At 53.2% G+C, this 20476-nt stretch overlaps 2 protein-coding genes across 5 annotated transcripts in view; both read left to right on the top strand.

The window, feature by feature from the left end:
• The first annotated feature begins 234 nt into the window (after window positions 1-234).
• On the top strand, window positions 235-16799 carry PLA2G15 (phospholipase A2 group XV). Its single transcript, XM_070397906.1, has 6 exons — window positions 235-389; window positions 4089-4245; window positions 8081-8199; window positions 9080-9178; window positions 9525-9749; window positions 11767-16799. Exons 1-6 carry the CDS (start codon window positions 275-277, stop codon window positions 12276-12278), a joined length of 1227 nt encoding a protein of 408 aa, XP_070254007.1. The 5' UTR covers window positions 235-274; the 3' UTR covers window positions 12279-16799.
• Window positions 16800-18106: 1307 nt separating this feature from the next.
• The window catches only part of SLC7A6 (solute carrier family 7 member 6), a 28024-nt gene continuing 25654 nt past the window's right edge, over window positions 18107-20476 (top strand). Inside the window, exon 1 of one of the 4 annotated variants that reach the window (XM_070398540.1) lies at window positions 18107-18189. The gene's annotated coding sequence lies outside the window, so the exon portion shown is untranslated. Of the gene's footprint in view, window positions 18190-18225; window positions 18287-18482; window positions 18703-20476 lie in introns of those variants that run through there. The other 3 variants (XM_070398535.1, XM_070398538.1, XM_070398537.1) reach the window with 3 other exon arrangements.

Raw genomic sequence — 20476 nt, 5'->3', positions numbered from 1 at the left:
AAGCCAGGCTGAGCCTGAACAGATCGATGCGCTCGGCTCGCAGCGCTGTCAGGGCAGCAAGTCCCGGACCAGCTGGGGCCCGGCGGCCAGTTCCGACTGGGCGGGACGCACTGGGGGCGAGTCCCTATTGGCCGGCGGCTTGCGGTAGCTGGGCCCTGATTGGCCCGGCCGCCGTGGAGGCGGTGGGCGGCGGGGTTAAGCGCGTCGCCGCGCCCGGCCTAGGCGCCAGCCAGGAGCTGGGAGGCCGCGCCAGGAGCCCCGTCCACCCCGCGCCATGGGCCCCCGCCGCTGCCCGCGCCGCGCAGCCCTGCTCCCGGGGGGCCTCATGCTCCTCCTGCTGCTCGCAGACCCGGCGCTTCCGACCGGACGCCCCCCTCCGGTGGTCCTGGGTGAGGCACGAGTCGAGTAGTGGGGTCTGTTGGCTCCTGCGTCGGGCAGGACCGGGTACGGGGGTGAGGGGGACTGTCTCCCCGGTTTGCATGGGCTCCAAGCACGGGGTAGGGGGACGTAGGACCGTCTTGTCATCTGGGTCGGTCCGTCCGCCTCTTGCCATGCTGGTCGCGGGTGTGGTCACCCTCTCTGTCACCTTCCCCTGTAGATTATGGGGTAAGGAGTGTTGTTTGCGGTAGTCCATCCGTCTGCCTGTCCGCGCCAGTCCCAAACCTTGTCTTGCCGTATCCCCATTTTTTTTTTTTAAGCTGGAAAGACTGAGGCCCTTTGGCCCCACTCCCGAGGGCCGGTTTGGGGGTAAGGTGGCCCCAGAGTTGGCCCCAGGGGCCTTAGTGTTGACTTAGGCTTGACTGGTAGGCTGTCTCCCTCGACCCCTTCAGCCCCTTACATCTCGGAAGGCATTGCGGAAAGGAAGCTCATTGGGGAAAGGATTCCTGTCTTAACCTGCCACCAGGGCTCCCCCCAGACTGATCAGATGGGTAGTATTGGGCGTGAGGGAGGAGACCTTAGGGCAGTGGTTCTCAACCTTCTGGCCCTTTAAATACAGTTCCTCATGTTGTGACCCAACCATAACATTATTTTCGTTGCTACTTCATAACTGTCATGTTGCTACTGTTATGACTCATAATGTAAATATCTGATATGCAGGATGGTCTTAGGCGACCCCTGTGAAAGGGGTCGTTCGACCGCCAAAGGGGTCGCGACCCACAGGTTGAGAACCGCTGCCCTAGGGAATCTGAGGCTGGCTAAAGGCAGAGGTAAGAGATGGGACCGTGGCTGTGAACAGATGTCAGGGAGCTTGTCTGTACTCTTATCCTTTCAGACCTACTTGGACTCAACTATGTTGGGGCTAGGCGACCTCTCCTGCTTACTTGCCCCCTTTTTGGTCCTGACCCCTGACAGCTGTACAGGCGTCAAGGCGTTTCCTTGCCGTGGGTGGTGGGCAGGGATGAGATGTCCGTCTTGGGGGCCTTAGATGCCCCACGCAGATTGTCACTCCCACCTAGAGCTAGTGTGCAGGTGACCAGCCAGGACTCCTGAAGGCAGAGGCTTGCTGAGGTATACGTTACGCACTGAGTCTGCCTGACCCCCATGCCTTTTTTGCTGGGAGTATTTTACTGGGGATGATACAGGTGACAGATGGGTAAGACTGACGGGTAGTTTGGTCCTAAGGCGTCCCCCACCGGGAGCTCTGGGCCATGAAATGCTTCAGGGGGATGCTGGGCCCCGGTTAATCATGGGAGTTGGGCACCCTTGGTTCTGCCTTCCTTAAGCTTCCAGGATGATCCCCAGAGATGAGGTCTGGGCTGGGCAAGCACAGAGAATCCACGGACCCAGTCAGGGCAGGCTTCCTGGAGTATGCAGCTGGAGCTGTGGCCAGGAGAGTTTCAGGCACAGGGAGCATATCGGAGGGAAGGAGGTAGGGAGTCCAGGCTGTCTGGAATGGAGTGCTTTGGTGGGGAAGGAGGGGGGAGGGGGGAGTGGATTGTTGAGGCTCGTGACTGGTTGGACTTTATCCTGGGGGCCCGCAGGGAGTCATGTGTGGGTCTAAGGAATTCTGAGTAAAAGGGTGTGGCATTGGGAAGTGTGTGGTCCACGAAAGGATTACAGCCTTTTCTCCTGGATTGGTGCTAACTCATGAAGTCATTCTGTTCTGTTATCCTAGGTTGGATCAGAGGAACCTCAGTCCCTTCCCAAGGTCACAGAGCAATGGGAATCTTTTTTTTTTTAATATTTTTTTTTATTGATTTTTACAGAGAGGAAGGGAGAGAGATAGAAAGTTAGAAACATCGATGAGAGAGAAACATCGATCAGCTGCCTTCTGCACACCTCCTACTGGGGATGTGCCCGTAACCAAGGTACATGCCCTTGACCGGAATCGAACCTGGGACCTTTCAGTCCGCAGGCCTACACTCCATCCACTGAGCCAAACCGGTTACGGCAGCAATGGGAATCTTAACCTGCCCAGGGAGTGAGGCAGTTGGTATTAATCCTGGGAAACCCCATGGCTGGCAATGGACAAGCTGTTCCTGGTCACAGATCAGTAATCTGGAGATGACCAGCCTCAATGGGTGGGGCTCAAATGGACAGTAGAGGAAGCAGAGGCCAGAGAAGTGACGCAGAAGAAGACCCTGAGCAGGGGGAAGGGACTGTAGTAAGCCATTTCTACCTCTCCCAGACTCAGTGTCCTCATCTATAAAGTGGGCATAATAAGGATGTTCTCTCCCAGTGTTATTTGAGGTGAAAGGCACGTGGATGGCTTTTATCCTAGTTCTAGGCTCAAGGTCTGAGGAAGTGACCACTGCTATTTTTAGAGGCCACACAGCCTGTCCAGTGTGAAAGGCATCCAGACAAAGCAGAACTGGTGGCTTCCTCTTTCAGCCATTTCCCATGGTGGAGATAATGACCAAGGTCTCTGTCTTCCCCTGCCCAGTCCACAGGCCTGTCATGCGGGGGACTCCCCACTTCTGCACCCACAGCTTGAAGGGAGGTGAAGGCAGGTGCTACAACTGCCTCCCGTGGCTGCCCCCAGGACATTGTGAAATGGTGCAGAGGGAGGGCATGCCCTTTGCAGAGCTGGGTTCATAGTCCAAGCCCAGTGAATGCCAAGGAGAGCCAAGCACTGGTTGTGCACTTAGTGATTATGGATCTTAAATAGGGATGAATATGGGAGGTGCTGAGAGCATGGCATGTGGGAGCAGGTGAGGCCTGAAAGGTCACTGGGAGTAAATAACCTCTAAAAGGCCTTGAATGCTACCATGGTTGGGTGGCTTAGTTGTTTGGAACGTCGTCCCATAAACCAAAAGATTGGGGGTTCGATTCCTGGTCAGGAAAAATACCTAGGTTGTAGGGTCAGTCCCCAGTCAGCATGTGCACAGGAGGCAACCAATCGCTTGCCCTTTCTTTCTTTCTTTCTTTCTTTCTTTCTTTCTTTCTTTCGTCCTCCCTCCCTCCCTCCTTCCCTCCCTCCCTCCTTCCCTCCCTCCCTCCCTCCCTCCCTCCTTCCTTCCTTCCTTCCTTCCTTCCTTCCTTTCTCTCTCTCTCTCTCTCTCTCTCTCTCTCTCTCTCTTTCATCAATAAACAGATGAGGATTAAAATCATAAAAATAAAGGCCTTGAATGTTGGGCAGTGAAGCAATGGGGATCGAGTTGAGTGTCACAAGGCTTCCCAGGGCTCTTTGTGGAATCAATCGCCAGTTCAGGTAGAGAGAAGTTACACTTTAGGCCTAGTCTCCCCGATCCCACACCAGCTATGACCAGAATGGTGTGTTGTTTCAGGGTAGCCACCTCCAGTGCTTGGTCCGTGTGTACCCAGCTGCTAGGGCTCTGCAGATGGCCTGTCCTTTGGAACCTACTGGACTCTGGCCTTTAGCAAAGCCTGGGGACCTCAGTAGGTCAGCAGGTGCCAATATGAGCTTCTTCCAGTCGTGTTTCTGTTCATGGCCGTCCTCTGCAAGCCTGTCTTGGAGTGCTTTCTCCTTTGGCTGGTTCAGTGGCTCAGTGCTCTGTCCAGTTTCCCAATCCGGTCAGAGTGGACAAAGCCCTGCCTAGGGCGGTAGAAGGCCTTTGGATTCAAGCCTTGAGGGTCTCCAGTCTGTCGGGTCCAGGGCCTCATGCATGTTCTGTGCCCCACTGTAGTGCCTGGCGATTTGGGCAACCAGCTGGAGGCAAAGCTGGACAAGCCGAAGGTCGTGCACTACCTCTGCTCCAAGAAGACGGACAGCTACTTCACGCTCTGGCTGAACCTCGAACTGCTGCTGCCTGTCATCATTGACTGCTGGATCGACAATATCAGGTGGGAGCTGGGGTACAGGCTGGGTGCTGCTCACCAACTCAGCCTACAGAGGCCCCCAGAGTCCATTTCCAGCTCATCCGCACCTAAGAGGCCTAAGGTCATGCCCCTTTCTCACTTCCCATTTCCTTAGTCTGCTTGGCACCGTCTGTGTCTCTCGGACAGAATTGCTTCCCTTTCCTGCTGCTCTTGTTCTTGCCCTCTCCGAGCCACAACTTGTGCTTTGAGCCCTACCTGTGGTTTCTGTGCTCCAGTCCCTCTGCATGGCCTCAACTCGGCCCTCACCCCTTCCCTTGCCTCTGGGTTGGCCACACCTGCCCCTCCAGCTGTTTGTTCTCCCTGGTATGCCAGGTCTCCATGCTTTCGCAGATACTGTTCTTTCAGCCTGGAATTTACCTCTATACCCTTTGCCGGATAAATTCCCTCCATTCACCTTTTTTGTTGTTAATCCTCACCCAAGGATATTTTTCCCCCCATTGATTTTGTTAATCCTCACCTGAGGCTATTTTTCCATTGATTTTTTAGGGAGAGTAGAAGAGAGAGGGAAAGACAGAGAGAAACATGGATGTGAGAGAAACATTGGTTTCCTCCTGCACAAGCCCTGACCAGGGCCCAGACCTGGGAGGAGCCTGTAACCAAGGAGCCTGCCCTTGACTAGAATTGAATCCCAGACCCTTTAGTCCAAAGGCCAACACTCTATCTACTGAGCCAGACCGGCTAGGGCCTCTCCTTGATTTTTAGAGAGAGTGGGAGGGAGGGAGGAGGGAAGTGAGAGAGAGAGGGAGAGGGAGAGGAACGCCAATGTGAGAGAGAAACATCGGTCAGTTGCCTCCCAAATGTGCCCTGACAGAACTGGGAATTGAACCTGCAACCCAGGTATGTGCCCTTGACTGGGAATCAAACCCATGACCGTTCAGGGCACAGGCTGACACTCTAACCACAGAACAATACTGGCCTACCCTCCTCCTCCCCGCCCCATTCACCTTTTAAATCCCAAGCAGGTCCCTGCCACTCTCCAGAGCTGTTAATCTCCTACTCCCCGTGCCACAGGCCTGTTTCCTCTAACTCTCATCAAACTTTGTTTCCAAGGATGCTTCCCAATAAGAATTACTGCTTATTGAATACAGACACTGTACATTTTACATACTTTCTTTCATTTAGTCTTTTTTTTTTTTTAATATTTTTTTATATATTTTATTGATTTTTTACAGAGAGGAAAGGAGAGGGATAGAGAGTTAGAAACATCGATGAGAGAGAAATATCGATCAGCTGCCTCCTGCACACCCCTTACGGGGGATGTGCCTGCAACCAAGGTACATGCCCTTGACCGGAATCGAACCCAGGACTCTTCAGTCCCCAGGCCGACGCTCTATCCAGTGAGCCAAACCGGCTAGGGCATCATTTAGTCTTTTTAAAATATATATATTGCTGATTTCAGAGAGGAAGGGAGAGGGAGAAACATCAATGATGAGAGAAAATCATTAATTGGCTGCCTCCTGCATGCCCCCCATTGGGGTTTGAGCATGCAACCTGGGCATGTGCCCTGACTTGGAATTGAACCGTGACCTCCTGGTTCATAGGTCGATGCTCAACCACTGAGTCACGAGTCACGCCAGCCAGGCTCATTTAGTCTTATAGCAACTCTATGGAAGAGGTGCTGTTTATAAACCAGTTTTATAGTGAGGACATCTGGAATCTCAGGTCAGTTACAAAATTGCCAGGGTCACTCAGCTAATAAGGGGCAAAACCAGGATTCCAACCCAGAATTGTATGACCCTGAGCTAAGTTTTCCTCTCAGACTGAGCTCCCTGAGGCAGGGACTCTTTCTCTTTTATCTTTATAGCGGTAGAACCTGGAATCCAGCTGGTGCTCAAAAAAATGTTCGAGCCGAATGGAATCTAACAAATTAAACATTTTTTCTTGGAGCCGCACTAGCTGTCTCTCCAGGCACCCTGCCCTTCCCGTCGTTTAAGATGCCTGCTTTGTTGACTCTTTCCTCTTCTGTGTGTGTTTGTCATCAGAGTCATTTCTGGGCTCTTGGTCTGCATTTCTATTTTTGTACCAGAGACATGGTCTCAGTTACTGCCAATCGGAGGTGCGGGCTGACACCAAGAGGGGCTCATCTACCTTCATTGCTCCTCTGACCTGTTTGACTTTCACCCGGCACAGAGCTACCTTGGCTTTCCAGAACAATTTTCTGCACTTTGCTGAGTGGCCATTGGGGTGATCTACAGGTTGCCCTTGAGAGAGTAGGTCACCAGGACCTATTATTTGGGTCAATGTTGGGAATCCTGTCATATTTCTGTAGCTAATCTTTAGGATGGGGTGGGACTCAGGATCATCAGGGACTGCTTGTCTAGCTTGTGTTTTCTCAGGCACATTTGCCTCCTTGTTATCCAGGAGGCCAGAGCAGGGTTCCTGGTTTGGCATAAGGCCTTCCTCCTGTCTCCCACCTCTTTCCCCATCATTTCTCTAGGCTTGGCCTGTCTACCCACACAGTGGCCACTGAGGTGTGTGTGGGGGGCATCTCTCTGTCTGGTTCTGTTATGTGTTGCTCTCATCATCTCCTTTGCCCTGTGATGTACTGTGATGACTTCTAGGAGCTGGGTCCATAGAGATGGAGCGATGGGAGCCTGTGAAGTTAGGTTGCCTTTTGGGGTCAAGTGTGATGTTCATGGCAGAGCCAGGCCTGGTGCTTCCCTCTCCTAAACGGATCTAAGACCTGAATCTGAATTCTGGGGTGGGTGACACTGAGGAGAAGTGTCCTGGGCTCCTCCTTTATAAAAATTTGATTTGAGAGAGAGAGAGAGAGATATTTGTTGTTCCACTTATTTATTCATTCATTGGTTGATTCTTTTTTTTTTTTTAAATATATTTTATTGATTTTTTACAGAGAGGAAGGAAGAGAGATAGAGAGTCAGAAACATCGATGAGAGAGAAACATCGATCAGCTGCCTCCTGCACATCTCCCACTGGCCCGCAACCCAGGTATATGCCCTTGACTGGAATCGAACCCAGGACCTTCCAGTCCGCAGGCCGACGCTCTATCCACTGAGCCAAACTGGTTTCGGCTCATTGGTTGATTCTTTATGTGCAATGACTGGGGATTGAACCTGCAACCTTGATGTATCAGGATGATGCTGTAACCCAGTGGTTCTCAACCTATGGGTCGCGACCCCTTTGGGGGTCGAACGACCCTTTCACAGGGGTCGCCTAAGACCATCGGAAAACACATATATAATTACATATTGTTTTTGTGATTAATCACTATGCTTTAATTATGTTCAATTTGTAACAATGAAAATACATCCTGCATATCAGATATTTACATTATGATTCATAACAGTAGCAAAATTACAGTTATGAAGTAGCAACGAAAATAATTTTATGGTTGGGGGTCACCACAACATGAGGAACTGTATTAAAGGGTCTCGGCATTAGGAAGGTTGAGAACCACTGCTCTAGTGGGTACATAAGATAGAAGAGCCAGGGCTGAGGTAAGGTGCCCTGGGGGCTTCAATGGATCATTACAGAATGATAAGAACAAGTGTTTAGTAAATAGAAGTTTGCCCTACCCTATAATTAATGGTAATTATTATGGACAAGGACCCTAATTCAAGTTAAAGGGAGGCGCAGCTAAAATTGTCTTCAGCTCAGAACAATGCACAGAAGCAATCTTCAGTGACTAGCTCTGAACCCCCAGTTACTTTCTGGTCTCCCTTGTACAAGTGACCAAACCTGAGGAAGAGAAGGGAGTGTGGCTCAGGACACAGGGCAGAATTGGGACTCGAATTCAGTGCCAACATTGGGTCACCAGCTCAGTGTCCCCTCCTGACAGGCTGGTCTACAACAGCACGTCCCGGGCCACCCAGTTTCCCGATGGCGTGGACGTGCATGTCCCTGGCTTTGGGGAGACCTTCTCACTGGAGTTCCTGGATCCCAGCAAAAGCAGTGTGGGTATGTGGCCCTTCTCATGCTCTCTGGGGAATGAGGCTGGAGGTTCTGCGGGACTCCTAGTGTGGGAGGAACCACTCAGTTTGAAGGCAGCGTGGTTCTCTGATCAGTGTGGGCAGAGAGCACTCCTTCAGGGACCTTGGCAGGCATGTTATAGGTGGCTGGCACTGGCAGTACCCTCTGTAATCCTATGCATTTCTTTCTTTTTTTGTTTTGTTAATCCTCAGCTGAGGATATTTTTCCATTGATTTTTAGAGAGAGTGTAAGGGAGAGGGAGAAGGAGAGAGAAACATCCATGTGAGGGACACATCAATTGGTTGCTTCCTGTACTCACCCCGACCAGGGCCAGAGAACCTGCAACCGAGGTACCTGCCCTTGACCGGAATCAAACTTAGGACCTTTCAGTCGCTTTATCCACTGAGCCAAACCGGCTAGGGCTCTTTTTTTTTTTTTTTTTAATGAATTTTTTAAAAAGTATTTTTATTGATTTTTTATAGAGAGGAAGGGAGAAGGATAGAGAGCTAGAAACATCAATCAGCCGCCTCCTGCACACCCCCCACTGGGGAAGTGCCCACAACTATGACCGGAATCGAACCTGGGACCCTTCAGTCTGCAGGCCGACTCTATCCACTGAGCCAAACCAGTTAGGGCTCTTTTTTTTTTTTTTTTAATTGACTTTAGAGAGAGGAAAGAAGAGGGAGAGAGAGAGAGAAATATTGATGGGCTGCCTCCTGCACTCCCCTTCTGGGGATGGAGCCTGCAACCCAACTTGTGCCCTGACCAGGAATTGAACTGGTGACCTCTTGGTGCATGGGACATGGGACAACGCTCAACCAACTGAGCCACACCAGTCAGGACTAATCCTATACCTCTCCGTGTATAGGTTCCTATTTCCACACCATGGTAGAGAGCCTTGTGAGCTGGGGCTACACAAGGGGTGAGGACGTCCGGGGGGCCCCTTATGACTGGCGCCGAGCCCCAAGTAAGTGATCACCCTTGTTTCCCGCTGAGGTCATGGGAGGTGGGGGCAAGGGCTCACAGTCACCATAGGCCCTGGGCTCTCCCCTACTCCTGGTCAATCTGTCCTGTCTTTCCCCCTCCTTCACCCCAGGATTTCTGGGCCTCTGTGCCCTGGAGAGAGATAGTGAGTCTGAGGAGGGGAAAGGGAGCCCCTTTGTTCCCTACCTTCATTGAACGGGAGGGGAAACCATATTACTCCCACTTGAATTGTAGCATCCTCTCCTAGTCCTGGGTCTGGCCTGAGAGACAGTCATAGTTCAGGCCCCAGGACCCTTCGCGCCTGACTCCCGCCTGGCTCTGGCCTGCAGATGAAAATGGGCCCTACTTCCTGGCCCTCCGGGAGATGATCGAGGAGATGCACCAGCTGTATGGGGGCCCCGTGGTGCTGGTTGCCCACAGCATGGGCAACATGTACACGCTCTACTTTCTGCAGCGACAGCCACAGGCCTGGAAGGACAAGTATATCCGTGCCTTCGTGGCACTGGGTGCGCCCTGGGGGGGCGTGGCCAAGACCTTTCGCGTCCTGGCCTCAGGTAAGACACTGCCTGGTCCAGCATGGGGGGGCTGGTGTTGGGGGTGGCACCCTCTCTTCCCCTCTGCAGTGTCCTCCTGGGGAACCCTTCTTTCTCCAGAATGGTATTCTTTTCCAAATAATGTCACCTCTCTCGTTGAGGACCTAGGTTACCTGTGCACATGCCTTACAGCATGTACATGGACATAACTCTCGGTCATGCAGGTGCTTGCTTGTGCACATGTGTACACATACTCTGCGCAGGCCTGGCTGCCTAACTTGGTTTGACCCCGAGTTCTTTGGGGGAACCTTCTCCCTCTCCCCTATCCTCATACTCTCTCTTTCATTCCCACCTTTGCCCCAGAGAAGGAAGGCTAGACGACAGTTTCCTGTTTATGAGCTGCACCTCCATGTGCAGCAGCTCAGAACCTCTCTTGGCAACACAAGGAGGAAGCAGGTGCAGATCTGGTTGGGCCTGCTTGCTAGGCAGTTGGGAAAGTCACCTTTTTCTCCATTCCATTTCTCCCCAATTGACCTGAATTTTATTTTTTGTTTTAAATATTTTAATTGATTTTGTTTTAAATGGGAGAAGAAGGAAGAGGGAGAGAGAGATAGAAACATCCGTGTGAGAGTGAAACATGGATCAGCCACCTGTTGCATGCCCCCCTACCGGGGATCGAGCCCACAACCCTTGGCTGGGTGCTGACTGGGAATTGAACCGACAACCTTCAGTGCACAGGACAACACCCAACCAACTGAGCCACGCCAGCCAGGGCCACCTACATTTTCATGTCTGTCAGGATCTACCAGCTATAGCCATAGGGCTTCCCTCCCTCTGCCAGAACTGGTGTGAGCCCCATGGCCCCTCACTTTAGGAGCCATAAACCAGGATTGTGCCTCTGGGCTGACAACCTGCTGGTTCACCCTGGATAAGGTCAGTGCCCACAGGGCTGGGCCAACCATCTGATGAGCTTTCTTCCTCAAGTCACCGGCACTGCCTGATCTGCTTGTTGTGATCAGGTCAGACCAGTGCCTGTCCCTGTAGTGACCCTGGATTGGCTTTGCCTCAGATACTGGGAAACTGTTCTTTCAGGCCCTGGCAATCTGGGAGCAGGACGGCGGTGGGAAGGGTGATAGTCGTGGACCCCTAGGTGGGGGCCTCCCTTTCCTCAGGAGTCTTAGAGCCAGGCCCCGCCAGGCAGAGCGGTGGCTCTGTGGTCAGTCAGAGAGGTAGAGTGATGGGCGGCCATGGGTCCTCAACAGGGTCAAGAGGCTCCCGTTCCCAAGTTCCAACTCACCCTCTGGAAGTTTCACTGGCAACTGGGTGTGTGTGTATTGTTGGCATTCCTGTGTTTGAAGGACTCATGCTCTAGTCTGCAGACCTGCCTGGGGGGCCTGGCTGCCCAGGTCAGCCACAGGCAGGACTGGCTGGCTGCAGTTCTAAGCCTAGAAAAAGAAAAATATTTGCATAGCTCATTGTAATTAAAAAAAAAAAAAAAAGGATTGTGCCTCTGGGCTGACAACCTGCTGGTTCACCTTGGAAAGGTCAGTGCCTACAGGCCCAGTGATAATTCACCTTGTGGGTGTGTGTTGCCTAAATACCTGGTGAAGAAATGCAGAAGGAAAGAAACAAGTGTTGGTTGGGTGCTTCCCAGATGTAGCAAAATTACAGGGAAACAATAAAAGGGAATGCAGGCATGGGAGTTATATTTTATTGATTTTTTACAGAGAGGAAGGGAGAGGGATAGAGAGTTAGAAACATCGATCAGCCGCCTCCTGCACACTCCCTACTGGGGATGTGCCCGCAACCAAGGTATATGCCCTTGACCGGAATCAAACCTGGGACCCTTGAGTCTGCAGGCCGACGCTCTATCCACTGAGCCAAACCGGCCAGGGCAGGCATGGGAGTTATAACGATAACTGGAGAGATTGGTGTGCTGACTGGGCCACTGGTTGGGGTCCAGCAGGGGCCATGGTGGTGAACATGGTGCCCAGCTTGCATTCCTGAGCACTGACTGACTGGAGCCCTCTCCCCGCAGGGGACAACAACCGGATCCCAGTCATTAGTCCCCTGAAGATCCGGGAGCAGCAGCGGACTGCTGTCTCTACCAGCTGGCTGCTGCCCTACAACTATACCTGGTCACCTGAGAAGGTCTTTGTACGCACATCCACGACCAATTACACGTTGCGCGACTATCGCCAGTTCTTTCAGGACATTGGCTTCGAAGACGGCTGGCTCATGCGGCAGGACACGGAGGGGCTGGTTGAAGCCATGGTGCCACCTGGCGTGCCACTGCACTGCCTCTATGGCACGGGTGTCCCCACACCAGATTCCTTCTACTATGAGAGTTTCCCAGACCGTGACCCTAAAATCTACTTTGGTGATGGTGATGGCACTGTGAACTTGCAGAGTGCCCTGCAGTGCCAGACCTGGCGCAGCCACCAGGAACACCAGGTCTCACTGCAGGAGCTGCCAGGCAGCGAGCACATTGAGATGCTGGCCAATGCCACGACCCTGGCCTACCTGAAACTCCTGCTCCTTGGGCCCTGATTCTTGTGCCAGGCAGGGCTGTGGGATGGCTTGGCCACAGCTGCTGCTCTTGACCTCCCGGGCTGCCGTGGCCCATGAGTTTAGGAGTTTGTAACTGACCTTTCAAGGCCATACGTCTTGGGTTATGAAACATCTGCCATTGGGAAGTGCCGTTTCTTACCCTTTCTCTGGGAGAGCGGAAGGAAGAAATAGTCTGGACTCACTCAAGGGACTCTTAATGGAGAGAATGCTGCTGCTGATGGAATCGTCGTGACCTCAGGACCGGCAGCAGGTGGATTGGCTGGCTGCACCTGGATCCAATCCCCCAACTCAGGGTCCATGTGTTCCTTCTACTCCTGTGGCCATTTCACATGGCCCACTAGGCCCTGGCCCCTCAGACTTCCTGTGAGGGATGTCACTGAGCTGTGGTCCCTGCCCCCAGACATCCCAGCGATGGGCTCCTTGTCCCTAGGGTGATCCATCCCACTGGCTGGCCACAGGTACCGCTGCCGCTGGCCACGGGTAGCTGGAGCTGCTGGCTTCTCTGTGGCCTCGCTGCACAACAGCCCAATTGTGGCTCTCTGGGGGCAGCCCGTTTCCCCCTGCAGGCAGGGGTGGGCTGTGTTCTCTGTGGTTCCCAGGCTGTGGGGCATTCACTCCTACCTCCCTCACCTCCAAGAAGAGCCTAGCTGAGGAGTGGGCAGCAGTCCCCCCAGTTCTGAGGGCTGTATCCCAGGAGCTCTGATCCCCTGGTGGGCTGTCACCGGCCAACAGTATCGATGCTGGCTCCCTTCACCCTAGAACTGCTATTCAGGACTCAGTGCCATAGCCTTTTAGATCCTGATGAAGAAAGAGAACTCAAGATCGGACCAAGGTGACTCAGAGCTTCCCTAACGTGACTTTTTTTTTTTTTTAACCTGACCTCTTGCTAACCCCATCACCATATTGTCACCCTGCCATAGGGTTTCTCTAGCACCCACGTGGGCCGGCACAGGGCTGAGAGGAGGTTGGGCTCCCGCCCACCCTGCCCAGCACCTACCTCCACCAGGCAGCACAGTGGTGTTTAGTCTGCAGGGACTAGTTCAGGAACTAGAGTGGGCCCCTGTGAGAGCCAGGTGCCTTGGAGCCCTCCTGCGGGGTTCCTGTCTGCCCCCAGATGCTGCGTGGGTCAAGCATGTCAAACTCAGGCTAACATGGGCCAAATAAACGAGGCACGCGGCCCATGGGCTGCGAGTTTGACATGCTTGGTATGGTCTTCCTATGACAGCAGAGCTGGAGAGTCTGTGTCTGCCCTTCAGCAGTGGTCTCTGAGTGGGCAACAGCTATAGGCCAAGACTTGGTTCTAGCCTCTAGGGTGAGGGCCCAAAACCACAATCAGGCTGGACTGTGCTGCCCTCCCACAGGTTTCTTTGGAGCCGGATTTTCTCTGTTGCGTATGTACCCAGCATCTGTCTCTCCCTGTGTTCCTGAGGGGTGGGCCCCCAATCGGGCTCTGAGCAGGCTGTATCTTGATTGTGGCAATAAAAGTATTCTGGATGCTGTAAAGTTGCCTGGCCTAGGCTCTATTCGGAGTATGAGAGGAGGGAGCTAGTGGAGGGGAAAGAGGGCTAGAGAGCAGGTAATGGGGCCAGGTCTTTCCTGCGGCCTCGGTGGGTTCTCTCAGCACCGAAGCGTGGCTCCTATGCACCGCTTTGGGCTTTATTCTCCTGGGATCTAGTTCCCCTCCTGGGACTAAGAACCAGGACCTGAAACATTCCTTTTTTTATTGTTTTAAATTTTTTTTCCTTTTTTTTTTTTTATTGCTTAAAGTATTACAAAGGGTATTACATATGTCTCCTTTTTTTCCCCTCGCCCTTGGCAATCCCCTGGCCTCCCCTACCCCCCAGAGTCTTATGTCCATTGGTTATGCTTATATGCATGCATACAAGTCCTTCGGTTGATCTCTTACCCCCCCTCTCTCCTGCCCCCCAACCCTCCCCGGCCTTCCCGCTGCAGTTTGACAATCTGTTTGAGGCAGCTCTGCCTCTGTATCTATTATTGTTCATAAGTTTATAATGGTCTTTATTATCCATGAATGAGTGAGATCATGTGGTATTTTTCCTTCATTGACTGGCTTATTTCACTTAGCATAATGCTCTCCAGTTCCATCCATGCCATTGCAAATGGTAAGAGTTCCTTCTTTTTTATAGCAGCAAAGTATTCCATGGTGTAGATGTATATTTTTTTATTGATTTCGGAGAGGAAGAGAGAGGGAGGGAGAGAGAAATAGAAACAGCAATGATGAGAGAGAATCATTGATCAGCTGCCTCCTGCACGACCCCTAATGATTGAGCCTGCAACCCGGGCATGTGCCCTTGACCGGAATCGAACCTGGGACCCTTCAGTCCGCAGGCCAACGCCTCTATCCACCGAGCCAAACCAGTTAGGGCTGAACCATTCCTTCCGAAATGCAGCTCCTGCTCCTGCCTGGTCAGCAGGCCTTATATGCCACCCCAGATCAGGGTACCAGAGACAAGACTGCAGGTCACCCTGGCTGGACTCCCCTTCCCAGCTTTCTCTTCTCTCTCAGCTTGTAGGTCTCAGCATCCTTTGAACCTAGAGTTCTTTTTAGGATGCCACCCTTCTACTTTGTTTCAGCTCATCTGTCCTGCTAGGGGACTGAGGGAGACTGAGGGAGGCTGAGACTGGTGTGGCCAAGATGGGCAGAGATGGACTGAGAGACTGGGGAGCAAGTGGAAATGGATAAAGACAGAGAGTCTGATACAGGAACACATGCATAGGGATGGGGTCCAGGCCTGAATTCTCTAGTCCAGAGCCAGGCAGGGGCGTGTGAGGGTGGTGGGAGCTCTAGTTCCTGTCTACAGGGCAGGCTTTGATACATCCTGGAGGCCACTAGAAGGCGCTCTGAACCCTCCCACTGCACTAGTTATTGGCTAAACCTGGAAGAAGTGCTGGTCCAGAGAGGGTGGGGGTGCCTAGGGAAACAAAGGTCCAGCTGCATCGCTGGCCTTGGCAAAAGGATGACAACATGGAAAGGAGTAGACCCTCACCCCCAGGCACTGCCCGGCCTGACTCCCAGCTCTGCCTTGATGCCCACCCATTCGTGCCACGCCCTGGTGGTGGCCTTGCACTCCCATTCACCCCTGACCCATTTCAGCTGAACTGCCACCCTCTGTTCACAGCTGCAGAGAGAGCATGGAATCAGAGCAGGCTTCAGGACCAGCAGACTGGGGTGCAACTCTGAGCTCTGCCAGCTCAGCCAAGTAGCCTGTGGACTCTCCTTGTTACCAGACAGGGACTGCCCCAATGAGGGTCTTGACGTCATGCAGGAAAGGTTTCACAGCATTTTGAGAGAAGATTCCGGGTGATTTTGAGAGTGCATTTGTTAAAGCTGGGGGCAGCGAAATAAGGAAGGGCTAAGGAGAGAAGAAGCAACAGGAGCAAGACTAGGCGGGGCTGCTTTTGCTCTCGAGGAACATTATGAGAAAAATGGGCCAGTCAGAAGAAAGGGGGCCTTAGAGACAGGCCCCTTGGTTGCAAGTCTCAGGTCCCTTAGAGTTTGGGGGATGCCCCGGGGCATGCTCCTGGCAGGAAGAGGGGATGCTGATTCCTTAGGCTTGGGTTTTGAAGGCTGAGAGTTTAGGAGAGGTCTTAGGGAAGGATCTCAATAGAACAGTCATCAGCTTTTCTAAGTGAATACTTTCAGGGTCGTGGTCACCACTGATTGGTTGGCGCCAGGAAGAGAGGGTCAATAGTTGTCGCAGCTGGTCCTGGCATCGCCCGCCTGGTTTTGCTGCTTTTATGGGATTAGACCTGAAATACAACCAAGGCCTAGATGTTATCTGTTATCGCTAGGGAGGAAGGGTCAGGGGGGGTCTCACCCGCACTGCCAGGGATATACCAGAGGAGGAAAGACCACCCTGGTGACGAGGTCCGACACCAATTCTTTTTGCCCATTGCTAGGCACCCAGGGATTTCCACCCTGGTAACCTGTATCTGCTATAAAGTGCTCGGTCAGTTCATTCAGCTATCTGTCTCAGTTTCCCATTCCACCTGCCAAGGAATTTTCCCAGCTTCTTTACTATCCTGTATCAGTCTGACTTTCCTGAGCCTCAGTTTGCTCATCTGAAGAATGGGGATGAATATACCCGGAGGAACACTGGTGGTGCTGGAGGACATCTGACTTAGCACTTACCTGGTGCAGAGTGGGCTTTCAGCTGGTGGGCTGCTGTAACGGTGTGAGACCGTGAACTCCCCGTCTTTAAAACCCTCAAGACAAGTACGCAGGGTGCGCTCGCCCATGCCTTCCTTCCCTCTCAGGTGTGCGTCTCCTAAACTCAAAGGTCCCACTTGCAACCAGGGGAACACTGGGCAGCTGCAGTTCGATCCGGCTAGCCCCCTGAACCTGTCCCCAACACCCCCTTTTCTCCGACTTCCCTGTGAGCCAAAGCAGCCCCACCGAGGCTCTCCTGTTGCTTCTCCTCTCCTAAGCCTTTGCTTGTTTCACTGTCCCCAGCTTTAATAAATGTACTCTTAAAACCACCTGGCATCATTTGTGAAATCTTTTCTGCATGAAATCAAGAACCCAACACAAATCAGGCCAGCCAGAGGCAGACCCGCTCCGGGCCTGGTCCCTTTTCCGGTAACACTGGGAGCTGGAAGGTCGTATATGTGGCTTTTGCAAGGTCAAGTGTACTGGCTGCTACTGAGTGACACGAGTGTCCAGAGCCCTTCCTCTGCCTGGCCAGGTAGGCAGGAGAACTGATCTAGGGGGCAAAGGGCCAGGCTCTAATGACTCTAAATATGCATAAACTCTCACTGACGCTTAAAGGTATTCCAAGCAGAGAGCATGAGGGCAGCACCATTGGGGGCTCTTCAAAGTTCATCTCGGGTCCACAGTACGGAGGAGGATGGAGAGGCTTTTAGGCAGAGGAGACAGGAAGTCATTCCAATCTGTATTTTCAGAGCACCTCTACCCGGTGGGGATGAGTTAGAGGGAGCAGGACAGGGACTGGGAGGCTATTGCCACTGGGAGCTGGAGGAGGATGGGCCCAAGTGCTGCCCATCTCTGGCTGGGTCACTGGGTGGTGGGGGACAGAGGTTTGGGCAGGGTTAGATGGTACCAAAGGATGTGCAGTTGTGAATACATTTCTGGGGGAAATGACTCATGGCCCAGGAGAGAGACAGGGCTTGACGTGTGGACAGGAAGCTAAGGGGGGGTGCTCAGCTGCCTCTGAGGTCAGGAGGCCCTGAACCCCATGGCCATTAGAAGGAAAGGAACCCTCGGAGATGGAGAAGGAGCAGCCAGCGGGACAGGAAGAGGCAGGAGGGTGCAGTACCCTAAGAGGGGTGTCAGCAGGGTCTGGCAAGATGAGGACGGAAAATGTCCTCAAGCCTGAACCCCAGAAAGGCCCGAAGCCCAGCAGTGTCCATGGGCCTGGGGGGGAGGGCCCTCCATAGATGAGCGGCGATGTCTGAGTTGTGAATGTGGAGGACAAGTCCTGCGTCTGCGTCTTCCTAGGATCGGAGTGGAGGGCTGGCTGCCCAGGAGGTGAGGAGGCTGTCAGAGCTCCTTATGTAAGCTGTGTGTGTCCCCCTGGCTGTGGGTCCCCCTGGCTGGGGGCCCACGGCCAGGGGACAAAGGGGATGGGGGTTTGGGGCCGGTGGGCGCCCTCCGCGGGAGCTGGGGTGGCTCCGTGCAGCGCCAGGGAGTGGCCCGCCAGTTGGCACCGGAGGCCGGGCCAGGTCACAGCCGCGTGGGGCCCGGCATGGCCGTCCTGGGGACCGGCTGCCAAGTGCACGCAGAGGCCGGGAGAGCACACGTGGGTCGGGCCGCTGAGGCCGGGGCGGACGGCTGCCCGCAGGCCCCGAGCGGAGCCGGAGCCGGGCGCCCTGTCCCGAGGCGGCGCGCGCTGTCGCGATCCGGCCGCAGGTGACGTGGCGGGGCGGGGCCTGGGGCGGGGCGACGGGGGCGGCGGGGGTGGCGGCCGCGCTACCGAGCATCCTGGTGCCGCCTGGCCACCCGCGAGGTAACGGGCCGCGGGAAGGCGCCGGGGGCCGCGGGGCCGCGGGGCGGGGCTGCGTCCTGTGGGGCCGATCTCCCCGCGTGGTCCCTGCGGCCGCTGCCCCGGGCGGGATGCGGGCCTGGGGCCGGGCGTGGGGCGGGCGGGCCGGGCCACGTGATGGGCGCTGCGGATGAGCGCGACCCTGCGTGCGAGAGGGACCTCCCGCTGGAGTGTAAGGCTGAGCGTGTGTGTGTGTGTCTGTGTGTGTGTGAGAGAGAGAGAGAGAGAGAGAGAGAGGAAGAGAGAGGAGCCCAGAGCCTGAGGGTGACTGTGCGTGTGCAAGACCTGAGTGTGAGCGCGGCTCCATGAGTGTGAGAGAAGCCCGTGGGAGGGTGGCCCCGAGCAGGACACTGACTGTGTAAGAAAAAGGGAAATTTCAGGTGTGAGCCCGCTGGCGGGAAAGGACCGGTGCTGAGAGCGGAGGGAGGAGGAGGGGCGGCGGGAGCGGAGCGGGGAGGCCGGGGGTGCAGGGGGTCGGGCTGCGTGCTGTCCTGCTGGAGCGGAAGCGGTGCTCCTGTCCCAGGGTCTTCTCCAGCGCCGCCGCCTCCTGCTATCTTGTTTGCTCATCTCTTGTCATAAATGGGAGGAGATATTTGTGAAACATGGTGAGAATTCTTCACTAAGCACTGAGCAAACAGTCTGGCTTCTGTGTAATGGTCCTTGTAAGTGGGACTCAGCAGGTCGTTGAACACATGTTTTCTGAGCACCTCTTCGTGCGCGCCGGGCCATGTGCTCGGTGGCCGGTTCAGAAGAACTCGGTCTCTGCCCTCCATAGGGGCAGAAATCACGGCCAGCGCATCCAGCGCGGAGGTGGCAGAATGGGCCCATCTGGGGCTTATCTCTGAACGCTGTGCCCAGGTCTGAAAATCGGGGAGGAGCAGGCTGTTGGAAGCCCGGGCGTGCTCTCTGAGATGGTTGCCCGCCTTGCTCAGGTCCCATTTGTGCTGATGGTTTTGACGCCCCGACTTTGGTCTCAGGCTGTCATTTATGTTCTTATATCAGATTTTCCTTTCCTGATAAATATGTGGAAAGCCACAAGCATGAATTCCCCCGCCCCCCTCCCGCCCTATCTTCCTCCTTCCCTGACTGGCAGTGGACTTTTATGGCAGACCAAAAATAAATAAATACCAGTTCTGTGACCAACCTCCCTGGCACTTCTTGGTACAGGAAATTTCCTGACCTCTGTCTCCAGGATGTGGATAATTTCTACGAAAGTGACGCAGATGTTGTTCTGGGGACAAGGGGCTGGGGGCAGCAGCTGTCTAGACATGAATGATTCGGAGGTGACCAGGCTGGTTCTCTGGTTCCTTTAGGCTGCTTGCTTTAGCTACACTCCTGCTGTGGGTGAGTGGCACTTCCCAGGAATTGAGTGCTGCCCCTGCTGGGCCTGTAAAACTTGGATTTTTTTTTTTTTACAAAGATAAATATGGGCTGCTGCTTACTAGGCTCTTTTTTTGGATAAATTACCTGTTACTTTTCGTTGCAGAGATTAAATGGCCAAGACAGACAAGTGGAATTAGGCCTTGGTGTGGAGACTTTATTTTCTTCACTTAGGATGAGGCGGCTAATGAAACTGTGATGTGTGCTTGTTTCTTCGCAGGTGAATGTTATTGCTCTGTTCTCTGTTAAACTTTCTTGGATCTTTGAGGTTTGGAAAGAGTTTTAGTTATATGCACACAAGACTTGTAAAAAGACTTTATTGTATTAATAAAGTATATAATACATTACCTCTTTCTAAAGAGTAATTGTGGTGGTTTATAATTAAAGGTCTTGCAATGAGGCTGTTAAAAAGAAATAGAAAACCAAAGCCATGGAAAAGACTAGATAGCAAATACTGTTGGAAAGTAAGGGTATTTATTCACTGAGATTGGAGCTGAATTTGATCGTGAGGGTTCTCGTATCCCATGTAAAAAGGCCAACGTAAAGGCTGAGTCACATACACTTTGTTATTTGATAGAAGTACTATATATATATATATATATATATATATATATATATACATATATATATATAAAAGTTTAAGCATTAAAAAATTAATGCATACTCACTGTGGAAAATTTTAAGACTCAGAGAAGTTAAAAAAAAAAAAGTCCTCTGTGTTACCACCATTAAGATTTTGGTATGTTTCTCAACAGCATTCCTCCCGCCCCCCCC

Source organism: Myotis yumanensis, unplaced genomic scaffold, assembly GCF_028538775.1.
Source record: "Myotis yumanensis isolate MYYU_CA2020_CCGP unplaced genomic scaffold, mMyoYum1.0.hap1 SCAF_18, whole genome shotgun sequence".
Lineage (NCBI taxonomy): Eukaryota > Metazoa > Chordata > Mammalia > Chiroptera > Vespertilionidae > Myotis > Myotis yumanensis.
The sequence above is the reverse complement of the archived record's forward strand: the minus strand, read 5'-3'. Positions and strand labels throughout refer to the sequence as shown.

What these genes read in the sequence shown, in the direction of transcription:
- PLA2G15 (XM_070397906.1), top strand. Translation starts at nt 275, where the DNA reads ATGGGCCCCCGCCGCTGCCCGCGCCGCGCAGCCCTGCTCCCGGGGGGC. An exon ending in TCCCAGCAAAAGCAGTGTGG is followed by an intron (nt 8,200 to 9,079) that starts GTATGTGGCCCT and finishes CTCCGTGTATAG; the next exon opens with GTTCCTATTTCCACACCATG. An exon ending in CTTTCGCGTCCTGGCCTCAG is followed by an intron (nt 9,750 to 11,766) that starts GTAAGACACTGC and finishes CTCTCCCCGCAG; the next exon opens with GGGACAACAACCGGATCCCA.